This window comes from Rattus rattus, chromosome 18 (assembly GCF_011064425.1).
Source record: "Rattus rattus isolate New Zealand chromosome 18, Rrattus_CSIRO_v1, whole genome shotgun sequence".
In the NCBI taxonomy this organism is placed as follows: Eukaryota; Metazoa; Chordata; class Mammalia; order Rodentia; family Muridae; genus Rattus; species Rattus rattus.
Window position 1 is genome coordinate 4,305,496 of NC_046171.1, and position 26,756 is coordinate 4,332,251.

The 26,756-nt window shown below is 48.3% G+C and overlaps 1 protein-coding gene across 1 annotated transcript in view; it reads right to left on the reverse strand.

Moving 5' to 3' along the window:
• The window catches only part of Tbc1d22b (TBC1 domain family member 22B), a 52,434-nt gene extending 45,344 nt beyond the window's left edge, over positions 1 to 7,090 (reverse strand). Inside the window, exon 1 of the mRNA XM_032888534.1 lies at positions 6,879 to 7,090. Within this exon, the coding sequence (XP_032744425.1) occupies positions 6,879 to 6,934 (56 nt within the window). The 5' untranslated portion in view covers positions 6,935 to 7,090. The remainder of the gene's footprint in view (positions 1 to 6,878) is intronic.
• Between the last annotated feature and the right edge of the window lie 19,666 nt (positions 7,091 to 26,756).

Consider the following 26,756-nt stretch of genomic DNA (forward strand, 5'->3'; position numbering starts at 1 on the left):
GCGCCCAGAGAGCACGCATGCTCTGTCTGGATGGGCAGCATGCAGCCAAGGGGCTAGCCTCTGCTGCATTAGAGAAGGCAAACCCACAAAAAGTGCTGCCAGAGGTTTCTGACCCAGTTGCAACACTGGGGAAGCCTTGGTGGGAAAGACCCAGCAGACACGGAAGCTGAGCAAACACCAGAATAGAATGGCCCATTTTAAATGCCAAGAACTTGGCAATGGGACTCCATTCACACTGCTGCTCCGTGGAGTCTTCCAGGCTTCGAGGTTGGCTGTTTCGGCAATAATTCAGTAGCTTCTGTAGTCACTTACTTTACCAGCAAAAACATTTCCAAGTCAAGAATGGGAAATAATAGATCTGCCCAGGCAAACACCGGCCACTGCACTAGTCTACATCAAATTCCTAAAAGCTATGACAAACGACCAAAGGACAGGGAGAGACCTTGGTTAAAAGTACATGGGTGACCATGTACTTCAGGAACCGGCCATTTTTCTCAACTTTTTCTTTTCTCCCCCTCACCCACCAATAGGGGGCAGAACCCAGTGCTGGCCAGACTGCTCCATCCCAAGTGTCTCACCAACAATGTTTTATTCTCATCTCATGTTGTCCCGTGTACAGACTGTTCTTGAACCCCTGATCCTCCTGCCTCCCCTGCACAAATTCTAAGATTCTAGAAAGTGGGGGCCAGCATCTCAGCTTCTTTTAATACTAATAACCTCAACCTTAATATTAACCATGACTCCCTTTGGCTTGGTTTGGTTGTTCGTGTGATACTCCTGGAGCATAGGGTTCTCTCCAATTCCACATGAGGCTAAGGCTGTGCCTGAGCTTCTGACCGTCCTCCCTCGCCCTCACAGTGCCATGATTACAACCGTGCACCACTGCCATCCCGCTTGGCTTTATGTGGTGCTGGGAACTGGACCCAGCGCTTCTTCGTGCGTACTACCCAAGTACTCTACCAACTGGGCCGTATCCCCAGCCCTCCTTGACTTTAATGGCACGCATTTGGGGGCTGCAGAGATGGCTCTGCTCGTAAGAATACAGGCTGTTCTTCCAGAGGACCAGGACCCAAATCCCAGCATCCAGACGCTCACAACTGTCTGTGACTCCAGATCCAGAGGCTCCAGTGCCCTCTCTGTCCTCCAAGGCACTGCACGCACATGCTGCACAGACACTTGTGCATGCAAAACTCCCAAACACAGAAAATAAAGACAATAACATCTCAGAAAAAAATTACTAGCAAAACAAGAGAAAGCCTAGCAGGAGGCCTAGAAACAAGAGTGAGGGGGACAGTGGGGGTTGGGTATTTAGCTCAGTGGTAGAGCGCTTGCCTAGCAACTGCAAGGCCCTGGGTTTGGTCCCCAGCTCCGGAAAAAAAAAAAAGAGTGAGGGGGGGCAAGCAGCTCACACTGCCCTGGTCTCTCCTACGCCCTTCGTGATGTGTGTCCACACTCTGTAGACTGCAGAAGCACCGGGAGGCAGGGCACTGGGGTAAGGAGTCCCAAAGTTCACTCTGTGACCCGGGAAAGCTGTCTTTTCTTATCCACAGGGAGGGGTCTTAGCCTCGAGTTCTAGTGTTCGACAACTTTGCCACACTCGGCTGCTCACCCAGGCCAGTGATTTGCTACTTTCAAAAGGACAGCACACGAGAGCCCACCTTCTGCACCAGCCCTCAAGTCTGCTCCCGAGATGCTCCCGAGAGCCAAGCATGCCTGGCCCACGTGTACATGTGATGCTTACTCACAAGGCCTACTCAGTCCAAGCCTCTCACTCCATAAGTAAGGAAATCAAGTATGGCGGAGTTCAGTGTTCTGTTGGAAAACCTGGGTTAATTTTTTTCTCTTCTCTCTCTCTCTCTCTCTCTCTCTCTCTCTCTCTCTCTGTGTGTGTGTGTGTGTGTGTGTGTGTGTGTGTGTGTGTGTGTGTGTGTGTGTGTCTTCTGCCGTGCAGGTCCTGGGGTCTTCAGGCTCCGTGGTAGGTGCCTTTGCCCACTAGCCTCTTCACTTCACTGCCTCTCTACGGATCAGTCCTTGGGAGTGACCCCTCCTCCCTCTCCCTACTCCCCACAGTCAAGGATCTGCAAAGTCTCAAGGATCTGCACTCGACCATTCTTTCCCCCTCCCTGTCCTGGCTCAGCCCTCTCTGCCTTGCTCACTGTGAATACAGGGACCACCTAACTTGCCTCCCATGCCTGTCCCTGCAAAACTTGGGGGTAGCGCTTCGAGGTTTGGCTGCGTATGGTGCAGCTGCGAAAGGTATTTGTCCCAGCGTCTAGCCACCTTCCTGACACTTAAGTGGATAAAGCCAGGGTTGTGGGGGAGTGGGGTGTGAACGTCCTATAGCCACTGAAGACACAGGACCAAGTCACCAACCACTTCGTTGGCTAGAATGGATTTCCCTGGTGCTGGGACTGACCCTTGACCTCAAGGTCTCAGATGAGTGCTCTACCACTGAGCTACGCCCTGACTATCCTTTTAGTTTTTTAGTTTTGGTTCGGTTTGGTTTAGGTCACCTGGTTGGAGAGTGTCAGAACTGGGATTTTAACCCGGGCAGTCAGGTTACTGAGTCTGCATTCTGCACATAGGTCCATTTTGTAACAGTGACGCACGCTGCCTATCTGCCTACACATCAGTATGGTGACCTAGGCTGGGTGTGCTGGCATAGACCTTTAATCCCAACGTCCAGGGGCAGAGGCAGATGGATCTCTGTGATGTTTATTGTTGTTTTGTGTTTCAAGTCAGGGTTTCTCCATGTGCCTCTCTCTGGCTGTCCTGAAACTCGCACAGATGGCTTGCTATGTATTTTGTTTGTTTGTTTGTTTGTTTGTTTGTTTTAAGATAGGGTTTCTTTGTGTAGCCTTGGCTGTCCTAAAACTCACTCTGTAGACAAGGCTGGTCTCAAACTCACATAGATCTGTCTGCCTCTGCCTCTGCCTCTGCCTCTCTGCCTCGGCCTCCACCTCCCGAGGGCTGGGATTAAAAGTGCACTCCACCTTTTTGGATCTCAGTGAATTTAAGGCCATCCTGGTCTACACAATGAGGCTAACCAGAGCATATAATAAGACACTGTCTAAAAAATAAATATTTTTCAGAAACGTCTTGAAATCAAGGGTGGGAAAAGTGGCTCAGTGGTTAGGGGCACTGGCTGTTCTTGTAGAGGACCTGGGTTCAGTTCTCAGCAGCCATGTTTGCTCTCAGTCATCTTCGAGCAAGGGATCCACTGCCCTCTTCTAACTTCTGCAGGCCCTGACACACATGATCCACTTACATAAATGCAGACCAACAGAAATTTGGTGGGGAGGGGATGATGATGGCTCCACGGTTAGGCATGCCCATCACTCTTGAGGAGTACCCAAAAGTTTGGTTCCCAGCACCCATGTGACAGCTCACAACCATTCACGATTCCGGTTCCAGGGGCATCCAAATCGCTTTGATTCCCTCTGCCACCAACGCCAGGTGTGCATGTGGTATACATACATGAAGGCAAAACGCTTGAACACTTAAAATAAAAATATGCTGGTCTGGGGGCGCACACCTTTGATCCCAGCCCACGGGAGGCAGAAGCAGGTGGATTTCTCTGAGTTTGAGACCAGCCTGGTCTATACCGTGAGTTCTAGGAACTTAGTGAGACCCTATCTCAAAAACACAAAAAAACAAAACAAACAAACAAACAAACAAACCCCGCAGGACAGTGCTGATGCATGCCTTTAATCCCAGCACTGGGGAGGCAGAGACAAGCCAATCTCTATGAGTTCAAGGCCAGCCTTGGTCTACATAGTTGAGTTCCTGGACAACCAGGGCTATATAGTGACAAAAAAACAAAATTTAAAGAATGCTTTGGGGTTTTATTCTTTTAAAGATTTATTTATTCATGTATTTTTACGTCTATGAGTGCTCTATCTGCATGTACACCTGCATGACTGAAGAGGGCATCAGATCCCATTACGGAACTACTACTGGCTGCTGGGATTTGAACTCAGGACCTCTGGAAGAACAGCCAGTGCTCTTAACAGCTGAGCCATCTCTCTGGCCCACTTTGGTTTTTTTTTTTTTTTTGGAACGTAGGCTATAGGCTCGAACAAAATTTCTACTCCAGCTGTCGGCTGTCACTACTCTCCATCCTGATCAAAGAAACTGAAAGTAACCAGCTACAATTTACACTTTTCTCACCTTTCAAACTGCAAAGGAGAGAAAAGTAACTTTCTTTCTACACTTCTGAGGACCTGGCACTAGCTAGTTCATCGGCTGAATCACGAGGAAAGGCCTCTTCCACAGACTGGGAAGAGTTCAGATGTAAAAGTTCTGTTCTGGAACCAAAATGCCTGCTATGGGAACAAACAGCAGCTTTTCCCAACAGCCCTGAGCTCTGGGGCTCTCTGACGAGCGTGTACAGGGGATAACACTCCCCTGGCCAGGCAAGGTATGGATTGTGGTTTATGGATCATGGCAACATTTTTATGCCTCCATAATAAAAAAGACAAATAACTAGTCCTGGGAGCTGAGAAACATCCTTTTAAATGTTTGCTTGCTCTAATAACGAGGGGGTAATTAATAATGACTATTTATGGAGCAAGTACTGTGTAGCAAATAAACGCTGTCCTGGGTTCTTTACAATGGGTTCTATACAAATAGGGCATTCCCGTTAGCCTTCGGATGATTCTGAGGGAAGAGATTTTATTCCCCACTTCATAGGAAACTGAAGCTGAGGTAGACTGCGACTCCTGCAGGTAAGAGGATCTGAACGACGATGATGATAAAAATAAAATAATAACAACAATGATAAATCATGATGATCTGGACTCCAAAATTCTCGCCTCCACGGCTCCACGTTTCAAAATGAAAAGAGGAAGCCAGAGCTTTGGAGAAACTGAAGAGTCCACCTACTCTAGCCAAAGTAATGCTTTTGGGCCATCAAGACAGCTCAGCAGATAAAGATGCTTCCCCCTAAGCCTGATGACCTGAGTTCAATCCCTGAGATCGCATGGTGGAAGGAGAGAACTGACTCTTGTAAATTGTCCTCCTCTGACCTCCACTTGAACACTGTGACATGCACAAGTGCACACCCTTGGACACACACACACACACACACACACACACACACACACACACACTCTAATTAGACAGATAAATAAATGTAATTATTTAAAGTAGTACTTTTTAAAAAGTTGACTTCCCATAGGCCAGTAGAAGAAATAAAGGAAACAAAAGACCATTAGTGCACCACATCTGGCCGTCCAAAGGCACAAAGATCATCCATCACCCACTGCCCTCACCCCTGCTTCCTGACGTAACCAGTTTTTCCCCCCACCGATTATTATCTCAGGATATCAAACTGTCATGATCCCTCTGTAGCAAACTCCCAGAGAAGAGCAGTCAGCGAGACTGGAGAGCTCGCTCAAGCAGGAAGGAAAAGAAATCAGTGGCAGGAAGCGGAGCTTATCTAAAAACACGGTGTCACTGTTCAATGTGTGAACACCGTTAACCCCCACAGCACTTCAAACCAAAGCTACCCTTGCCTCCCCTGGTATTATATTAATACGAGTTGCTAAAACCTGGTCACTAAACTTTCTCCACGTGTCTAATGACAGCTCAGAAAAGTTACACAGCCAAGGCTGACTCTCGGTTCTCTTTCACTTAAAGAGCGGGGGCTGTGTGTAGCTCAGGGGTAGAGCGTCCTCAATAGTGTGGAGAGAGATGGAGAGAAGGAAAGAGGGAGAAAGAAGAGAAGGAGGAAGAAGGGGAGGAGGGGGAGAGAAAGAAGAGAAAGAGGAAGAAGGGGAGGAGGGGGGGAGAGAAAGGAGGAGGGTAAGAGATCGAGGTCACAAGTCAAAGGAGTACACCTGAACAAAAAGACTTACAGGCAAATCACTAAGGAAAGATAACACGTGAGGGCCATGATCAGACACAAATTCTAACACCAAGCAGCCTGTGACTGGCAGAAATCTTAAATCCAGTAGTGAAAACACATAGGGCTTTTCACTTTTCAGGACACCACCCAAAACAAACTGAGCCAGTAATCCAAAGGCTGACTGACAGACAGACAATTGTTCAGAATGTCAACATACACCAAGAAGAGAAAGAAACACTAAGAAAATAAGTCGCTCAGGAGGCCTGCTCTCCAACAAAACTGAGGGTTCAGAGAATTTAATGCATCTACACTAAAAGCACATCACTTCTCAGGGATTGCGCAAGTGATTAGAAAATGTCAGAGGGGTTGGGGATTTAGCTCAGTGGTAGAGCTCTTGCCTAGGAAGCGAAAGGCCCTGGGTTCGGTCCCCAGCTCCGAAAAAAAAAAAAAAAAAAAGAAAATGTCAGAAGTAACTTACTCTCCACCCTGTGGCCACCCTGTAATAATTTCTAATGAGAAAGGACCAACTCAAGACAAAGTAAGGTCAGAGTTGAGAATTCCCCCTCACTTTCCCTTGCTCATAACCTGCAGGCCTGCCCCATCAGAACCCCTGGGGAGTACAAAAAGAAAACAGGAAGGTGATGGACTGGGACCCAAGGCCATGGGGCCATCCACCCTCATGCAGGCAGCCACCCATGCTGTTGGAGACCCCTGAGTAGTTCTGTACAAAGTCGGAAGCGGTCTGCAGGTGGCCCTCCAAGGCCAGACTGACAATGTCAACTCGCCCAACTCCACTGCCCCTCACACCGGGTTCCCCGACACCTCCAAGCTGAGGTTCCCCGCCCCCAGACCCCAGACTGCACCCCACACCCAAGCTGGCCAGGCTCCTCTGATTGACAGCTGCTCCAGCCTGGGCTACTCCGAAACCAGCCCTCCGGCCTCGGGGGCGCCCCAGGACGGCGGGATTCAGAGATCAAGATCTGGAAGGCTTTGGGTCCAATCCCCACTCCCCTCAGCGTCCTGGACTCACCTCCCCGGCAGCTTGGCGCTCCTCTTCCAGAACTGCTTGCTGTTCTCGGCGGCCATCGCTCTGGCCCGGGGGAAGGCCTGGTCAGTGGGTCACGGGGGCGCCCCGCGACAGGCCCCCGGGACCCCGCAATCTGAGGGCCAGCCCAGGCCGCTTCCCCGCCGCCGGTCACCCGCTCCCAGCTCCTGGGGGCGCCATCTTGGATGTGGGCACTCCCCCCGCCCAGCGCCGTTGCCATTGGTGGGCTGTGCAGGCCGGTGAGCGGATGGACCAATAAGGATCCGGGATCCTGCGGGCCGCTGAAGCCCCGCGGCAACGTCATGGGCTGGGCACACAGGTGGGCCGGGAAGGCGGGGCTTAGATGGGCAGGAAGGCGGGGCTGAAAGTTCCTACTCCCCGGAGGCAGAGAACCAGGTAAAAAAAAAAAAAAAAGAAAAAATAGAAAAGAAAAAAAGAAAAAGACCTGCTGGGAATGGGAAGAAGGAGATGGGACTGTTGCCTTTGATGGGCTGAGGTTCTGGGGTTTTCCTGGAGGGGAGAGCGAAGGAGAAACTATAACATTTATATACATTAGTCTTAAGTAAGGTCTCATGTAATTATGGAGACCATTTTTGAGACCTCAATGGCACCCAGGGTGGTTAGCCCCCTCCTTGTTCCCTTAGGATCTCAATTTCTTAGACGATAGCTCAGGCCAGACCCCAGGGCGGGGAACTATTATATGAATAGCAGTTGATTGATTAGAGTTTCCCTCTCTTCCGCTAACTGAACTTCGTGATGTAATCCCTCCTTCGGGTCTTACTCTTTCTGCTTGTGAGGATCGAGGTGCTGAGAAGTCGTGCTTAGGAAATACGGTTTTACCCTCCAAGTACCGTTTTTTCTCTAAGGGTTGTTGGACATCTCCATGGCAACGATCAGGAAGATGAAGGATCTACCCCAATAGCCTCAACCCCTTTATTAACCGGTTATAAATCTTCCGTCTACAGGTTCATTTTTCAATCTAATTTCGACTCGAAATGAGATCTGGTTTTAGCATGTTGTCTCCTTTGGGTGTCATGTTAATGACTACCTCTCTTTTTGGAGTGTGTCCTGGGACGACACTTCGAGGGAAGATGGAGATTTTCTACCCACCCCAAAAAAATTTTTGTTCAGACAAGGAACTGTAGATGTGTGCAGGTTGCCCCCCCAATCCATCTCTGTACTAACACCCTGTTTTCTAAATATTAAAAAATATTACATTTATTTGTGCGTGCGTGCATGCGTGTGGGCGTGCGTGTGCATGTGCGTGTGCGTGTGCATGTGTGTGTGTGTGTGTGTGTGTGTGTGTGTGTGTGTAAGTGTGGAGAGCAGAGAACAACTTGCAGTTTTCAGTTTTCCCACCATTTAGGTCGGAAGAAATCAAACTCAGGTCCTCAGGCTTGGCAGCAAGCCCCTGAGCCATCTTGCTGGCCCAACATATTTGAGGATTCTCAAGGCTCTTTCTTTTCCTACTAAAAGAAAGACCTTCTTCTATATGTCCTCCGCTGACATCTTTCTACATAGATATTACTCCCAGTTTTCAGGCTTCTTTTGCTTGCTAATTTTAAAATAGGACCGTGAGCCTGGCGGGGGTTAAAAGCATGTGCTGCTCTTGCAGAGGACCTGAGTTCAGTTCCCAAGTACCACAGAAGGTGGCGACTCACAATGGCCTGTAACTCCAGGTCCAAGGGATCAGACACCCTCTTTGGCTTCTGTGGACATTGCATACATGTGGTTAACACACACACACACACACACACACACACACACACACACACACGATAGAGTTGTATGCCCATTGTTCTTTTATAGACTTGTATCTTTTTCCCCACTGTAGCTGTCTTCAGATACATCAGAAGAGGGCACCAGATCCCATCACAGATGGTTGAGAGCCACCATGTGGTTGCTGGGATTTGAACTCAGAACCTCTGGAAGAGCAGTCGGTGCCCCTAACCACTGAGCCATCTCTCCAGCCCCCAGAATGCTCTATGTTAAGGCTAGCATCAAGATCGTCTTCTCCTAGGTCAGCCTTGCAGGTGGCTGTGTGAAGACCGACCTGTGCTTTGCGGCCTTACTTCCACAGTTTTAGAAGTGTAGTAAGGCACACTCCCCGCCCTCACCGTCTTTCCCACGGCTGTAGTAAAATACTTGGCAGAAGCCGCTGAAGGGAGCGAGGGCTTGGCTCACAGTTCCAGGCTGCAGTCAGCGCGGAGGGGTAAATCACAGGTTGGGAGCTTGAGGTCACTGGCCACCTCCTCCCTTTTATACAATCCAGGTCCCCCCCATTGCTGATTGATGGTTTCAGCCACCCCATTGTTAGCATTGACCTTCATTAACCCACCTGAGATAACCCTTCCCCACAGGAAAGGCCTGTTGCCCAGGAGGTGCTGAGTCTCATCCAGTTGACGTTTGGGATCAGCCATCATCACACTCCCTGATTTTGTCATTATTGCTTTGAGGAAGGGGGTCACATATCCTAGACAGGCCTCGAACTCCTGACCCTTCTACCCCACCCCCCCTTGCCAAGCGCTGGGACCACAGGCTCTGGGCTTAGATGCTCCCTGTGGACTTGACATTTTCACTACCTGGGAAGGAGAAGATAATCTATGTACCCTGAAGGGTCTCCGAGAATCCCTTCATAAAACTCATGTAGGAAATGTTAGATGACGCTGGTTCCCCAAGGGCTGAGTTTAACATTGCTCTGCTCAGAATCCGCCAGCCCTCCGGGCTCCCCACCCAGTTCTTCGCAGTTCTCTACCCAAGGTTTCTTCCCAAAAAATAAAAAAAACCCGGTCACCTGGCGATAATATTTTAAATCATGGGCTGGGAGAGATGGCTCAGTGGTTAAGAGCACTGACTGCTCTTCCAGAGGACCTGAGTTCAAATCCCAGCAACCACATGGTGGCTCACAACCATCTGTAATGAGATCAGATGCTCTCTTCTGGTGTGTCTGAGGACAACTACAGTGTACTTATATATAATAAATAAATAAATATATTTAAAAAATAATTTAAATCATATGTGATAGGGGAGCCCAAAATATTAACCCCCTCCTCCCCACCTTCACCACAGCCACCCTAATGTGGACCAATTGCACCCCTTTTATCTTACTGATTTATTTGGAGATGGAGTTTCCACTACGTAGTGCTGGCCAGCCTGAGACCCACTATCTAGCCCAGGCTAGCCTCAGACTCACAGAGATCTACCTGACACTGCTTCCCAAGTGCCGGGATAAAAGATATGCACTGCAATGCCTGGCCAATGGTTTTACTGAAGACTGGATCCTGGGCCTTTCGTGGAGCAGGCAGGCGCTCTCCCAGCACCTCCTTGTGCCCTGTGGTGGACTTTTATTCTGCCATGCTGAATCTTAGGCCCTTAGGATTCTGTTCTTCCCACAGAAGCCAAGGGGCCTTGTCTTTTTTTTCTCTCTTTTTTCTTTTTTCTTTTTTTCGGAGCTGGGGACCGAACCCAGGGCCTTGCGCTTGCTAGGCAAGCGCTCTACCACTGAGCTAAATCCCCAACCCCCCAAGGGGCCTTTTCAAATGTAGCCTTTTCCCTCTGCTCAAACCTTGCAAGGGCTCCCAGCACACTTGGCACAAAACCCTAACTTCGGAGCCACAAGATTGTACACATATGTACGAGAGATAGGGGCAAAAGGACCAGAAGTTCAAGACCAGTCTGGGATACATGACACTCGTGTGTGTGTGTGTGTGTGTGTGTGTGTGTGTGTGTGTGTGTGAATGTTGGGTATGTGTGATTATGTATGTGGTATGTGTGTGTGATTGAATGTGTGTGATTGTGTGTGGTGTGTGTATGTTGTATGTTCGATTGTATAGTATGTGATTGTGTGTGTGACTGACTGTATGTTGTGTATGTGTGGTCATATGTGTAGTCTGTATGTGATTCTGTGGTGTGTGTGTTTACATGTGGTGTGGATATGTACTGTATGGTGTGTGTGTGGTATCTGTGGTGTGTGTTGTATGTATATGTGGTGTCTATGACTGTGATTGTGTGTTATGTGTGTGATTGTGTGATTGTGTGCTATACATGTGGTTGTGTGCTGTGTGTGATTGTGTTTGTGATTGTATGTTGTGTGTGTTGTTTATGGTGTGTTGTGTATGTGTGATTGTGTGTATATGGTATGTGTGTATGGATGTGGTGTGTGCGTATGTTGTATGGATGTGTGTTGTATGCATGTGTGGTGTGTGTGACTGTATGTGTGATTGTGTGTTACCTGTGTGCTGGTGTGGTATGTGTGATTGTGTGCTATGTGTGGATTGTGTATGTGTGTATGGATTGGCTATGTGATTATATGTTGTATATGGTGTATAGTGTATGTGCGATTGTGTGTGTTGTATGCATGTGTGGTATGTATGTATATGTTGTATGTGCGTGTGTACTGTATGTATGTGTGGTGTTTGTATGTGTTTTATGTGTGTGTGCTGTATGCATATGTGGTGTGTGTGTATTGTATGCATGTGTGGAATGTATGTGTGTGTGTGTGTGTGTGTGTGTGTGTGTGTGTGTGTGTTTCTCTTCTCTCACCATGTAGGTCCTGGGAACCTAACTCAGGCCATCATACCTGGAGACAAATGCCCTTAGCCTATTGAGCCAACTCACCAGGCCCAGATCCACACCTCTTAGATACTCGGGGGGTTTTGGCTCCTCTCGCTCTCTCTCCAGCCTCATCTGACCCTGCCTAGCTCTGCTCCTCCAAGCCCAGTCTGGTCTTGCTGACTCTTGAACACGCTAGGCATGTCCCCACGACAGGATGTCCGTTGTAACTATGTCCTCTGCTTGGAATTCTCTCCCCCCAGATTCCCCCGTGACTTTCGACATCCCCACGCTCCCTCATCCCGGTTGGCCCTCCCTAACCGTTGTCCATCTGAGGTGTCGGCTTCACCACGTGATCTTCTCTCCCGCACTCTTCCGCAGGCTGAGGTATATACTTGTCTGTGACCCATCTCCACCCCTGGAAATGTGAACTTCACTAAGCGTTGTATTGTAGCCTGCTGTGTGTGCGACATCTCAGAGCTGGGCACTGTTCCGGTGCTCGCCCAATACTCACTGGGTGAGAGAATTGGTGTCTTTAGATTCATGTTGTTTTGCACATTTGAAAAAGCGTGTTATGTGTACGTGTGAGTGCCGCCATGTATATATATGCAATTTGTGTGTGTGTGTGTGTGTGTGTGTGTGTGTGTGTGTGACCCCATATATGTGTACACCACATGCAGGTCTGGTGCCCATGGAGGCCAGAGGTGTCAGAGTCCCCTGGAACCGGAGTTAGTCACAGGTAGTCATGAACTTCTGATGTGGATGCTGGGAACTGAACCTGGGTCCTCCAGGAGAGCAGCAAGTGCTCTCAGTCGCCGGGCAGTCTCTCCAGGCCCAGGTTTGCACATTGTTGATTGGGAATGGTTGTGTCCTTACCCACAGAGGGATGTTATCTCCCATACTAAAGATTTAGAAGCTTGCATGACCACTTGGTTGAAAAGGTCTTCATCTTGCTGAAACAGCGCCTTCCTCAAAGCCTTTTGCAGCTTCAGCGGAATGAATGGGTTGTGGGTGGGGGAGGGGTGGGGGAGGGGTGGGGAGGGGTGGTTCCCTGCCTAGCCAGGGCATCAGCAACTCTGTGGGTGAAAGGTGGAGGAAGCAAAGAGTCAGGAGCTCAGGGTTATGTTTGGCTACACAGAGGTTCAAGGCCAGCCTGGGCTACATAAGATGACCCTCCCCCCAAAAAGGGGAGGAAATAAAAACAGTGTGAGATTTAAACCTGAGAAAGCAAGTACACGGATCATAGTACATAGCTTGTAACTTGAATTATGTTATGCTATTAGAGAGTACCAACCCGGGGCTGGTAATACGGCTCAGTGGGCAAAGGCACTTGCTGCCAAGTCAGGTGAATGAGTTGGAGCCCTAGAGCCCACGTGGCAGAAGGAGAAAAGCAACCCTGAAAGTTGTCCTGTGCATGCACACACAGACACACACACACAGACACACACACAGACACATACACAGAGACACACACACAGACACACACACAGACACACATACACACAGACACACATACACAGAGACACACACACACAGAGACACACACACACACACATACACACACACACAGAGACACACACACAGAGACACACACACAGAGACACACACAGAGACACACACACATACATACACAGAGACACACATACACATACACACACATATATACCCACACAGAGATATACACATACACACAGAGAGAGATACACACATACACAGAGACACACACACAGAAGCACACACATAGAGACACACATACACACACAGAGACACACACATAGAGACTCACACATACACACACACACAGAGAGACACACAGACACAAACATACAGACACACACAGACACAGAGACACACAAAGACACACACACACACTGAGACACAGAGAGAAACAAATACATCACACACAGAAACTCACGCAGACACACACAAATAAGTTTATTAGTTCTTTTAATTTTATGACAGTTTTGTCCGCACCTGAGGAGGCCAGAAGACATTGGAGATGACCTGAGTCCTATACCCACCAGCTACCGGACAGTGCCAGCCTTCTCCAACTGCAGCTCCAGGGATCCAGCAGGCAGGGCTGGAAACCTTTCCTATGAAGGGCTGTAGAGGGGCTGGGAAGATTATTCAAGTCCATAATCACTTACCTTAACAGCTTGAGAGTCCGACCCCCAGAACCCATGTAAACTTACTGGGCCAGCAAACTTGCTCTCCCAGCTTTGCAGAGGCAGAAAGAAGACACTGCCTGAGGCTTGCTGGCCAGGACTCATTCTAACCCAACGGATGAGTTCCCGGTCGATGAAAGAGCCTGTCACAGAAGAAAAGCAGATGGTTACTGGTTCCAAGGATGACACTCAAGGCTGTCCTCCTGCCTCCAACCACCTGTGCTCACACGGGCTTACGTTAGTTCTTTTAAAGGAGTAAATTGGGTCGGTAAAGATGGCTGAGTGGATAAAGGTACTTACCACCGTTCTTTAAGATTTATTTATTTATTATATACAAGTACACTGTCGCTGTCTTCAGACACACCAGAAGAAGGCATTAGATCTCATTACAGATGGTTGTGAGCCACCATGTGGTTGCTGGGATTTGAACTCAGGACCTCTGGGAGAGCAGTCAGTGCTCTTCACCACTGAGCCATCTCTCCAGCCCCACTTACCACCATTCTTGATGACTGGAGTTCAGTCCCTGAGGTCCACACAGTGGAAGGAGTGATGCACTTTAACCTCCCAACATGCACACTCAAAGAAGCAATGAGTCTCTTGGGGGCAGGCGTCCAGACTGGGCGTCTCTGTGTAGCCCTGGCTATCCTGGAACTTGCTCTGTAGACCAGGCTGGTCTTGGAACTCTGCCTGCCTCTGCCTCCCAAATGCCGGGATTAAAGGCGTGCGCCACCATGGCCTGGTAGTAATTAGGTCTTTTAAAGGGTGAGCTTATGCACCAGCCAGCCCCTGATGGACTGCCCTGCATCTGAAAGCTGCCTAGCCCATCCATAGGTAAAATAGCAAGGCTGTACCCCATTAGAGAGTTATTCATCATAAACACCAAAGTCGGAACGTCGTGACATTCTCACGCATCACAAAAAACTCTCTCGGTCTCCCCCCCCCCCGTTTTAAAACGTAAAAGCCACGTTCAGCTCACTGGCCTTACACAGCAGATTCCTCCTCCCACAGCAGATGGCTGCCTGTCCCAGGCAGGACATAGGGACACAGCCGGTGACAAAGAGACTGAGAGCCAGCTACGGCACCTTCGTCCCTCACCCACCTCGCTCTCCCTTCCACACAGGAGACCTCCGTCCTGAGCTAGAGTCTCCACACACGTTGCAGACCACTACATATGTGTGTGTGCAACAACAACACGTTTCTTGTGTTTTGAAACTTTATAAATAGCATCACACGGTACATATGCTGCGACACCTGGCTCCCTCTCCTCCACATTCTGGTAACACACAGGGTTCAATCCTTCAGACGGCACATACGGCCATGTGTAGTGCGCTCTCTTTATCACCGATAGTTTTTCTTTTGAGCAGCACCGGTCTGCAAGTTTTGTTCTTTTCTTATGCCTCTTCCTTTTTTTTTTTTCTTCCTTCCTTCCTTTCTTTGGGACAGGGTTTCTATCTGTAACTCTGGCTGACCAAGAACTCACTCTGTAGACCAGGCTGGCCTCAAACCCACAGAGATCCACCTGCCTCTGCCTCCCGAGTGCTGGGATTAAAGGTGCGTGCGGCAACTGTCCAGACACTTGCCTTCTTCCTTCCTTCCTTCCTTCCTTCCTAAAATATTTATTTATTTTATTTATATGAGTACACTGCCGCTGTCCTCAGACACACCAGAAGAGGGCATCAAATCCCATTACAGATGGCTGTGAGCCACACTATGTGGGTGCTGGGAATTGAACTCAAGACCTCTGGAAGAACAGTCCATGCTCTAACCACTGAGCCATCTCTCCAGCCCTGGTTCTTTGTTTAAAATAAAATAAAAATTTCAGGCGGTGGCACACACCTTTAATCCCAGCACTTGAGAAACAGGCAGATAGAAAAGCTAGAGGGACTCCCCATTTCCCTCCTCTCCCCTCCCTTCCCCTCCCCTCCCCTCCCCCTCCCTTCCCTTCCCCTCCCCCTTCCCCTCCCTCTCCCCACTTTGCCATCCTCCTCCTCTTCCTCCTTCCCCTACTCAGGATTATTCTGTTGTACCTAGTTTACTATTAAATATTAAAATACCGGTGCTGGGTTTCTACCCCACTTAGGTAGCTGAGTTCCAGGAAGGAAGACAGGCTGGAAGCCTTTGTATTCACAATAAGCCTTAAGGAGCCCCATAGCTGGACAGCTCCCACCCTCCATGCTGTTAAAATCTACTCTCCCATCCATAACCCCGAATTATCACTATTGGGCAGCTTCCAGGGCCACGTTTTTATGGCTCAGCTAACCCATGGTGGCTTCTCCTTCTTCCTCTCCTGCACCTTCTTCTGTTTTTTTTTTTTTTTTAATGTTTTATTTATTATATATGAGTACACTGTCGCTGTCTTCAGACACACCAGAAGAGGGCATCAGATCTCATTACAGATGGTTGTGAGCCACCATGTGGTTGCTGGGAATTGAACTCAGGACCTTTGGAAGAGCAGTCGGTGCTCTTAACCACTGAGCCATCTCTCCAGCCCCCACCTTCTTCTGTTATTCCATGTCCCCCCCTTCCTCCTCCTCCCCTCCTCGCGGGTCCTCTCTCCAGGCCTGCGAAACCTCAACCCCACCTCTGTCTCTTCCCAACTACTGACTGTTGGCATTTTTATGCACCAATCACAACTAACCGGAGGCAGGATTACTCAGTGTCTGAAGTGCGGACTCTCTTATCTTTGGGGTAACCTGGCTTGGGGGGGGGCAAATTGGCATTAAATACAGGCAGCGTTAGGCCAATCCACTACAACCTATGGCACAAGCCCTTCTATGCATAAAGACTCTCCCAGGCTCTGAAAACTGAGGGCCTACCCCTACTACTGCAGCCACACAGACAAGCTACTCCTTTCTCCTCAGTGCTAGAGACTGAAGCTATAGTCTCCTGCACGTGTGCCGGGATAGCATTTACAGATGAGGTCCACGGCCGGCTCCAGCCACTCGGTCTTCATTCTTCCATATGAACCAAGTCAGGGGTGAGTGTCGAGGGCCTGTCCATAAAGTGTTGCTGCTCCACGTTTTGAGCCAGCAGGATGCAGAGCCGACAGAATTAAAAAAAAAAAAAAAAAAAGCTGTTCCGGTGAGGAGAGGGATAGCCCCAAGGATCTGGTGCCAAAAGACTCTCTCAGTGTAACTACAGAGTCAGTCACATGATCCTCTTCAGCTTAGCCATGCCCTTGGTGACCCAGCCCCATGGCGCGCCATTGGCTAGCACCTCGGTCGCGGGCAGCCTCAATGGCCTCAATTCATCCGTTGGAGACCTTCTCTTTCTGGCTCCGGGATCACCTTCACAGTTGCTTTTGTCGGTGGGAATTTTGTGACCAGTACCGAAACATGACCTAAAAAGGCGCTAGTGTGATTGGGCTTGCTCTCACCCACTGCGGTGAGAGCCTGCCTAGGCTAACCTGCTAGGCGATAAAGAGGATGTGGAGCTGGGCCACGCCCCTACGAGGGAGCCCAGCCGGGGCCACGCTAGGTCAGCCAAGAGGCAGTTGAGCCTCAGATGTCTGAATGAGCTCAACCAAAATCAACAGAGCTTCCGGGCCAACCCGCAACCCACTCCAGACGTTAGTTGAGTTCAGCTGGGATCAGGCCAGTTCATGCAGCTTCAAGATAAGCTGATCTCCACAGATGGATGAATGAAAGATAGTAAACGCTGAGGCTCGCCGTTGATCCGAGAACATTGTGCTAGGCCATTTTTTTTTTTTTCTCCTTTTTTTTTTCCGGAGCTGGGGACCGAACCCAGGGCCTTGCGCTTCCTAGGCAAGCGCTCTACCGCTGAGCTAAATCCCCAACCCCGTGTTAGGCCATTTTAAAATATATTTTTTTCTGTCTTTTTAGCATCATGTATTTCCCTTTTATTGAAAAGAGAGTTTCCTCACACATAATATATATATATTTTTTTCTTTTTTTTCGGAGCTGGGGACCGAACCCAGGGCCTTGCGCTTCCTAGGCAAGCGCTCTACCACTGAGCTAAATCCCCAACCCCTTCTCACATAATATATTGATTATGGTTTCTACTCCTCTCAGTTCCTTCCCACCTCCCCTCCGTCTGGGGATCCACTCCATTTCTGTCTCTCTTTAGAAAACAAACAGGCTTCTAATGGATTATGTCTCAGTTAAGGTTGTACTGCTGTGAACAGACATTATGACCAAGGCAACTCTTATAAGGACAACATTTAGTTGGGGCTGCTTTACAGGTTCAGAGGTTCAGTCCGTTATCATCAAGGGGGAGCAGGGCAGCATCCAGGCAGGCATGGTGCAGGAGGAGCTGAGAGTTCTACATCCTCATCTGAAGGCTGCTAGGAGAAGACTGACTTCCAGGCAGCTAGGATGAGGGTCTTAAAGCCCACGCCCACGGGGATACACCTACTCCAACAAGGCTACACCTCCTAACAGTGCCATTCCCTGATCCAAGCATATGCAAACCATCACAGCCAACAATTCAATTCGGTGTATCCCGATCTCGGGACTAGATAACAAGAGTTGGCCAGCTGGAGCTCTGTCTTCCCCCATTATTAGATGATTTCAGTGAGATCGCCTTCATATCCGTATATACTCCAGGATGCCTCTGTGGTGTTGGATTTCTGCCATAGAAAAATTTAATCCCTATCCATGGTTCCTGCCCCACCTTTAACCATTTAGTTCCCAGATAAAAGACACCCACTACCCTTATATTTACAATAAGCCTTAATCAGCACAAGAGCAGGGGCAGGTATCTACCCTCCATGTCATTATGTCTACTTCCCAGCCATTAATCCCATTAGATAATTTGCCATGTTTCATCTGGGCTGCTCTTAACTCCAGTTAGCCAGCCCGCATGGTTATTATTTCATGACTCACCCAACCCATGGCAGCTTTCTCCTCTCCCTTCTTCTTCTCCCCGTCTCCTCTGACCCCCCAAGTCAGAGAATCCTAAACCCCCAGCCATGTCTCTTCTGCCCAGCCATCGGCTGTCAGCATCTTTATTCACCAAGCAGAGATAACCTGGGGTAAGATCCCATGGCGTCACTTGGGTCTACACTCGGACTCTCTAGGGCAACCAGGTCTTGGGGGCCCAAATTCAGCATCACAATCCAGCAACAGACCAAACCTCAACAGATTTCCATACTGCCCCTCAAATGGCCCTTAACTTTAGCGGTCTTTCCATGTATTTCCTCCTCCTTCCCTACCGCTCCCCGCTTGATCCTTCCACCCAGCCATAACTATCTATTCTACCTTCCTTTCCGACCCCCTCCCCCAGTCCCTTACTCTACAACTAACCTCTGTGCTTCTATGAGAGGTAGCCTGGTTTAACAGCGAATATCCACGTAAAAGCAAATACATACCATATTTCTCTTTCTGGTTCCGGGATAACTCTCTCAGGATGATGTTTCTTTCTAGTGTCAACCATTTACCTTCAAACCTCATAATTCCATTTATTTAATAGCTCAGTAATAACACTCCATACACCGTACTTTTTAAAAAACCCATCCTTCTGTCGAGGGACATCCGGGATGTTTCCAATTTCTGGCTATTATGAAGAGAGCGGCTATAAACATGTTTGAGCACGTGTCTCTGTGGTAGGACGGAGTGTCCTTTGGTTACATGCCCAGTGGATCTTGGGGTAGATCTATTCCCATCTTCCTGACGAACCACCACACTGACTTCTACAATGGGCGCCAGCATTCCTACCAGCAGTGGAGCAAGTTCCCCTTGCTACCCCCCCTCTCCATCACTAGCTGTCACTTGTGTAATTGACCTTAGCCACTCTGACAGCTGAAAGACGGAAGTCTCAAAACGAAGTTTTAATTTCCACTTCCCTGAAGGCAAAGGACATCGAACATTTATTCTAATGCTTCTCAGCCATTTGAGGTTCCTCCTTTGAGAATTTTCTATTTAGTTCCGGACCTCAAATTTTTGATGGGGTTGTTTTCTTGATATTTGACAGTTTGTTAAGTGCTTTATAGATTCTAGATATCAGCCCTCCATTGGACGTGTAGTTGGTATATTTTAGAATTCTGTAGGCTGCTGCTTTGTCTGAATGGCCGTGAATGGCCTCAGAGTTTCCTGAGGTCCCATTTGTGAATTGTTGGTCTTAGAGCCTGTGCCAATGGTGTGCTCTGTTCAGAAAGTCTTTTCCTGGGCCCAATGAGCTCAGGGCTATTCCCAATCTTCTCTTCTATCAAGTTCAGTGTATTTGATTTTATGCAGAGGTCTTTGGTCCATTTGGAGTTTTGTGCACGGTGAGAAGCATGGTCTATTTGGATTCTTCTCCATGGGGCTGTCCGGCTTGCCCAGCACCATTTGTTAAAGACGCTGTCTTGTTTCCCAGAGTGTCTCTGGCTTTTTCTTTTAAACTATCAGGGGTCCATAGGGGTGTGGCTTTATGTTTTATTCTTCACTTTGCTTCTGTTGATCAACATGTCTGGTTTCGTGCTAATATATTATTGTAGCTCCACAGTACAGGTTGGAATTGGGAATGGTGACATCCCCTGAAGTTCTTTTATCATTCAGCATTGATTTACCTATCCTGCCTTTTTTTTTTTTCCATGTGAAGCTGTAAAGGTTGGGGATTTAGCTCAGTGGTAGAGCGCTTGCCTAGTAAGCGCAAGGCCCTGGGTTCGGTCCTCAGCTCCGGGGAGGGGGGGGAGCGTGGGGGGTGACAAAATAACAAAAAGAGTGTGTTGAAAATTTGATAGGGTTTGCCTTAGCTCTGTAGATTGCTTTTAATAGGATGTCCATTTTTTTTTTTTACTTTCCATATGCCGATATATTCTTCGATTTCTTCCTTCGACGTCATAAAGTTTTTACCATACAAGTCTTCCGCTTGCTTGGTTAGAGTTACCCCAAGGCATTTTATAATCTTTGAGGCTACGTGAAAGGCGCTGTTTCCCTGATTTCTTTTCTCTGTCCCTCATGTGTGAGAAGGCTACTGATTTTTGTGTGTGTGTTAATTTTGTATCCTGCTGAACCTCTGAACCTGTAAGCCAGCCCCAGTTAAATGTCGTCCTTATCAGAGTTGCCTTGGTCATGGTGTCTGCTCACAGCAGGAAAACCCTAACTGAGACACCTTCTAAAGCAACCTTCATTGTGTCCCCTAAGTTTGAGTATGTTGTGTGTTTGTTTCCATTCAATTCTAGAAAGCCTTTACTTTCTCTATTTGTCTTGGCCCATTTTTTTTCATTCAGTAGAGAGCTGGTCAGTTTTCATCAATCTATCTGTTTAAACTCTTTTAAAGATTTTTATTTATTTTATGTTTATGAGTACACTGTAGCTGTCATCAGACACACCAGAAGAGGGCATCAGATCTCATTACAGATGGTTGTGAGCCATCATGTGGTTGCTGGGAATCGAACTCAGGACCTCTGGAAGAGCAGTCAGTGCTCTTAACTGCTGAGCCATCTCTCCAGCCCAATTTTGTCAGATATTAAAATGACTTAACCAGCTTGCTTCTTAGATCCATTTGCTTGAATTATTGGGGTTTTTTTCCATCCTTTTTGTTTCCGTATATTGGAAATTGAGACCTCTGGGGTTGAGGGATATTATCTTAGTGTTCTACTGCTGTGAGAAGACACCATGTCCATTTCTTATAAAAGAGAGAATTTAATTGGGAGCTTGTTTACCTTCAGCGGTCTAGCCCATTGTCATCATGGTGGGAAGCATGGCGAGACCAACACGGTGCCGGAAAGGTAGCTGAGAGCTCTATATCCGGAGAAGCAGGCAGCAGAGAGAGAGAGACACTGGATCTGGCTTGAGCATTTGAAACCCCAAAGCCCACTCCAGTGACACACCTCCTATTCCCAGCTAAGCATCACCACTGCCTAGTAACTGAGTGCTCAAACATATGAACCTATGGGATGACATCTACTCAAAACACACAGACAGGCATCAGTGAGCAGTGTTTGCAGATTCCTGATATTTTGTTTATGTGGTGGAGGTGGTGGTGGTGATGTGTGTGTGTGTGTGTGTGTGTGTGTGTGTGTGTGTGTGTGTGTGTATAAAGGTGGTATGTGTGTGTGTGTGTGTGTGTGTGTGTGTGTGTGTGTGTGGTGTGTGTGTGTGTGTGTGTGTGCGTGTGTGTGGTGTGTGTGTGTGCTGCTGTGTGTGTGTGCTGGTGTATGTGTGGTGTGTATGTGTATGTGTGTGTGTGTGGTGTGTGTGTGGGTGTGTGTGTTGGTGTGTGTGTGCTTTTTGTGTGTGTATGGGTGATGTGTGTGTGTATATGTGGTGTGTGTGAGGTGTGTGCTGTGTATATGCTATGTTGCGTGGTGTGTAGTATGTGTGTGCTCTGTGTGTATGTATGGTGTGTGGTATGTATGTGTGGTGTGTTTGTGTGTATTTGTGTGCTGAGTGTAGTGAGTTTGTGTATATACATGTGTATGTCTGTGAGTGTATATACATGTGTGTGTGTATGGTATTAGTGTGTGTTTGTGTGCTGCGTGTGTGCTATGTTGTGTGATGTGTGGTATGTGTGTGCTCTTTGTGTGTGTATGTGTGGTGTGTGGTATGTATGTGTGGTGTATGTGTGTGTTTGTGTGTGTGGTGTGTTTATGAGTTTGTGTATATACATGTGTGTGTGTGTGTGTGTGTGTGTGTGTGTGTGTGTGTGTGTGTGTGTGTGTGTGTGTGCTGTGCTGTCTGCGCTTCCCCTCTTTGATTTGCTGGTCTGGGATTTATCCTGTGTTCTCATGGCTGTAGCCGACCTCTTCAGGTTGGGGGTTTCCTTCTAGTCCCTTCTGTAGGGCTTGACTTGTAGATAAATATTGCCTAAATTTGATTTTATCACTAAATGTCCCTTTTCCATCTATTGTGATGAAAAGTTCTGCTGGGTATAGTAGTCTGGGCTGGCATCTGTGGACTCTTAGAGTCTGCAGCACATCCGTGCAGACCCTTCTCGTTTTTAAAGTCAGTCTCCACTGAGAGGTTGGGTGTAGAGCTGGGGATAGGGGTGCATGCCTTTAGTCCCAGCACTCCAGAGACAGACACTGGTGAATGTCTGTGAGTTCGAGGCCAGCCTTGTCTACAAGGACAGTCAGGGCTATTACACAGAAAAACCCTGTCTCGAAAAGAAAAGAGAGAGCAAGCGAGAGAAAGAGAGAAGTTGGATGTAATCCTATAGGTCTGCCTTCAGTGCTACTTGGTATTTTTCCCTTGTGGCTTTTAATATTTTCTTTGTTCTGTACATTGCATGCTGAGGGGACTTGATTTTGGTCCAGCCTATTTGGTGTTCTGAAAGCTGCTTCTACCTTAAAAGGCAACCTCCTCCTGTAGGATGGGGAAATTTTCTTCTATGATTTTGTTGAAAATATTTTCTGTGCTTTTGTCCTGCGTTTCTTCTCCTTCCTCCATTCCCATCATTCTTAGACTTGGTTTTGTCAACACTTCCCAGGTTTCCCAGATGTTTTGTGCCCAATTTTTCCTTTTTTTTTTTTTTTTTTACGATTTAACGTTTTCTTTGGCAGAAGCGCCCATTTCTTCTGTCATGTCTCCAATGCCTCAGATTCTCTCTCCCATCTCTTGTATTCTGTGGGTGAGGCTTGCCTCTGAGGTTCCTGTTTGAATTCCTCAATTTTTTTTTTCATTTCCAGATTTCCCTCAGTTTGGTTTATTGCTTGTTTCTTTATTGATTCGAATTCCACATTCAGGCCTTGAACTGTTTTATGCATTTCCTTCCGCTGTGTTTTCATAGACTTCTTAAAAGGATTGATTCAGGTTGGGGATTTAGCTCAGTGGTAGAGCGCTTGCCTAGGAAGCGCAAGGCCCTAGGTTCGGTCCCCAGCTCCGAAAAAAAGAAAAAAGAAAAAAAAAGGATTGATTCACTTCCTCCTCCAACATCTCTGTCACATTCATGAAGGCCATTTTAAGGTCTTTCTCTTGTGTTTCAGTTGCATAGGCTGAGCCTGCTGTGGTGGGGCTGCTAGTCTCTCGTGGCAACCTTGCCCTGACTGCGTTTTCATGCTGTTATCTAGACATCTGAGTTTGGGAAGACTGTGATTCTGGCGCTGATATCCCATCTTGTCTTTGTTGGGCCGGTGTTTTGTTCCTCAGTTTGTTTCCTCTCTGGTGTGGTGGCTGTTCGTTGCCTGGTAGGAAATTCTTCTGGTATCCCGGTAGGTGTGCCTACTGGGGGTTCCAGAAAATGTGTTTCCAGGTGTTAATGGCTGACACTTAAGAATGCAGATGGGCCAGTGGGTGTCCACAGGAGGGAGAGAAGCAGGGTGTTCCACTAGAATCTGTCTAGTCCTTTGGGCATGGGAGGCAGAGAGCGAGGAGGGGCAGGTGGTCTGCAACAGGACTGAGGATTAGCCTGAGGGATTAGATTTGCAAGAGAGGAAGGAGAAATGAAGAACTTCAGACTCCCTGCTTCCTTCCGTTGCTGGAGCGGCCAGACTTACTTTACTTTTTAATTATGCATATGTGTGTGCGTGGATATGTGCACGTGTGTAAGGTCCCCCCAAGTCCAGAAGACGATGCTGGGTCTCCTAGAGCTGGACTTATAAGCGGCCGTGAGCTGCCTTCATGAATTCTGAGAAACTGAGCTGGGGTCCTCTGCAAGAACTGTAAATGCTCTGACCCACTGAGCCATCCCCAGGACCAGCTATGGAAGACTTTAGAATGCTTACAAGGCAGAGCCTTCGAGGCTGCTTTATCCTTCCAGCAATAGGAAATCCATTTAACCCTCTCCTGTGGGAGCTTAAAACAAGGCAGGGGGCAGGGCTGGAGATGGCTCAGTGGTTAGGAGCCCCGACTGCTCTTCCAGAGGTCCTGAGTTCAATTCCCAGCAACCACATGGTGGCTCACAACCATCTGTAATGGGATCTGATGCCCTCTTCTGGTGTCTGAAGACAGCTACAGTGTACTTATATAAGTGTTTTTTAAAAATATATTTTAAAAATTTTAAAAACAGTGGGGGGTCTGCTCTGTGAAACCCTCAGGGGTCTCCATCTCTTTTCTCTGCCGCTCTATCTGTAAAGCCAGAGTCTGTGACGGTTCAAGTGGCCCTAGCAGGCCGACTGAGCCTCTGAGCCGACTGGATGGCAAAGAGGAACCATGGATGGTCACCTTGGCTTCTTCTCTTCTGGGTCCTTTCTTACAAATTGACAGCATCAAGCCAGGCACATTGGCTCCACGCCTATGACCCCAGCACTGGAGGAAGAGGCAGGAGGATCAGGAGTCCAAAGTCATAATGGATTCAAGGCAAGCCCAGGCTACATGAGCCAAGCAAGATGGCTGAAGGTCTGAGTTCGATTCCTAGGACCCTCATAAAGGTGGAAGGAGAAAGCCTATTCCCAAAAGTTGTCCTCCGACCTCCACAAACTGGCATGCACACAAAATGAGTAAAAATATCATTTAAAAAACGTTGGTAGCAATCAGGCTACCAATTTCCAAGCTGGGCAGTGGCGCACGCCTTTTATCTGAGCAGAGGCAAGCAGAACTCTCTGAGTTCGAGGCCAGAGAGATCTACAGAGTAAATTCCAGGACAGCAAGGGCTACACAGAGAAAACCCTATCTCGAAAACCCTTCCTCTGTTACTCTGAAAACCAAAACAGAACCAAACCAAAACAAAAACAACAACAAAAAAAATCAAAAAACTCTGGTAGCATAGCCATCTGCCGCAAGTGATACTTAATGTAAACTTTATTCTGGCCGACTGTGCGGATACATAAGGCTTCATAATTGCCGTGTCTGTGGAAGGCGCAGTCGCTAAGGTAGTGAAGGTCCTACCTGACATCACAGACCTCCACATTCAAGGAAAATTGGTCATAAGTGGAACAAACTCCGTATTCCTCATCAAGAGACCTCCTTGCTGGTGGAATAAGGCAGCTGGGTTCTTAGTCCTGGCATAAATATTTGTCTATGGCAGTTATGGTGATACCGTGCCTGAGGTGCCCATGCACCCAGTTCTGAGCATTGAACAGCTAGAGGAAGGCTGCTGAAGGCTCTCGGAGATGTTTAACTTCCTGTGGAAGAATTGAGCGCAGAGGAGAGCTTCCGGGGCACTCCTGATTGGCCCGCTGGTGAGGGGCAAGTTGGCAGACAGCCGGTGACCACAGAAAGGAAGCTAACGTGGGACCCTGACACCGTGCAGGAGATCTGAAAGACCCGGAGGAAAGAGCCAAGTAGAGAAAAGACCTTTGAGAAATAAAAGATTATACACACAGGAAGGAATGTGTAGAGCCACCCCTGGGGCGACGAATGGAGTCTGACGTCGTCGTCCAGGACTGTGTGCGCAGCCCTGTGGTTTATTGTCTGCATTCGCTCATCCCCAGTGGGGACTGCTTTCCCTGCTTGTCAGCTGACTCACTGTCGAAGTATGACAGGCTGGTTCTCTTTCAGTGTTGGAGAGGATCCGGCTTTTGTTTTGGAAAATCTGATCTCTTGAGCAAGAGTTTGGCCTGGAAGAAGGGAAAACCCTGGCTTCCCTACAGTATCTGGGACTTCTCTCCTGCTGGGAAAATGGAGAGGTAGCAGGTTGTGGCCCCTGGAGAGTGCCCACACACACACACACACACACACACACACACACACACACACACACACACACCCTGCTGGATTGGATGCTGGCTATTTGGCTGAGAAGTAAGCTCAAAGCCTCAGCCTTTAGTCAACCTATAAGAAGTGAGACCACCGGGCTGGAGAGATGGCTCAATGGTAAGAGCATTTGCTGCTCACAACTGCCTGTAACTCCAGTTCCTCAGGATCCGACTGGCGCCCTCTTCTGGCTGCCGTGGGTACTGCATGCACCTGGCGCTCAACCACATAAAATTTAAAAGAAGAAGAAGAAAAAAAAAAAAGACAAGGCCGTTTCTCTGCTGGTACCGAGCAGTTACTCTCGGTAAAGCCTGCAGCTATGGCACAGGAGACTCAGGCAGCCCTTAAAACGGGCCGGAAGAAGAGAGCTGATGAGTAAAAGGCCCCTCCCCCAAGGACAGTGTTCAGGTGGCAGCCGCTCCAGACCTTTACTCTGACTTTAGGAGGGGCCCTGAGGCAGAGCAGGCAGCTAAGACACCCCTAGCCTCCTGTCTCAGAAACCCAAGACACCTAGGAATGGGACCAGCATGGATTTGCATCAGCTGATGGATGAATGGGGAAGAGACGGAAGGTACAGACTGTGGGATCTACTCAGCTGTGAAATAATATGAAATCGCGACATTTGCAGGGAC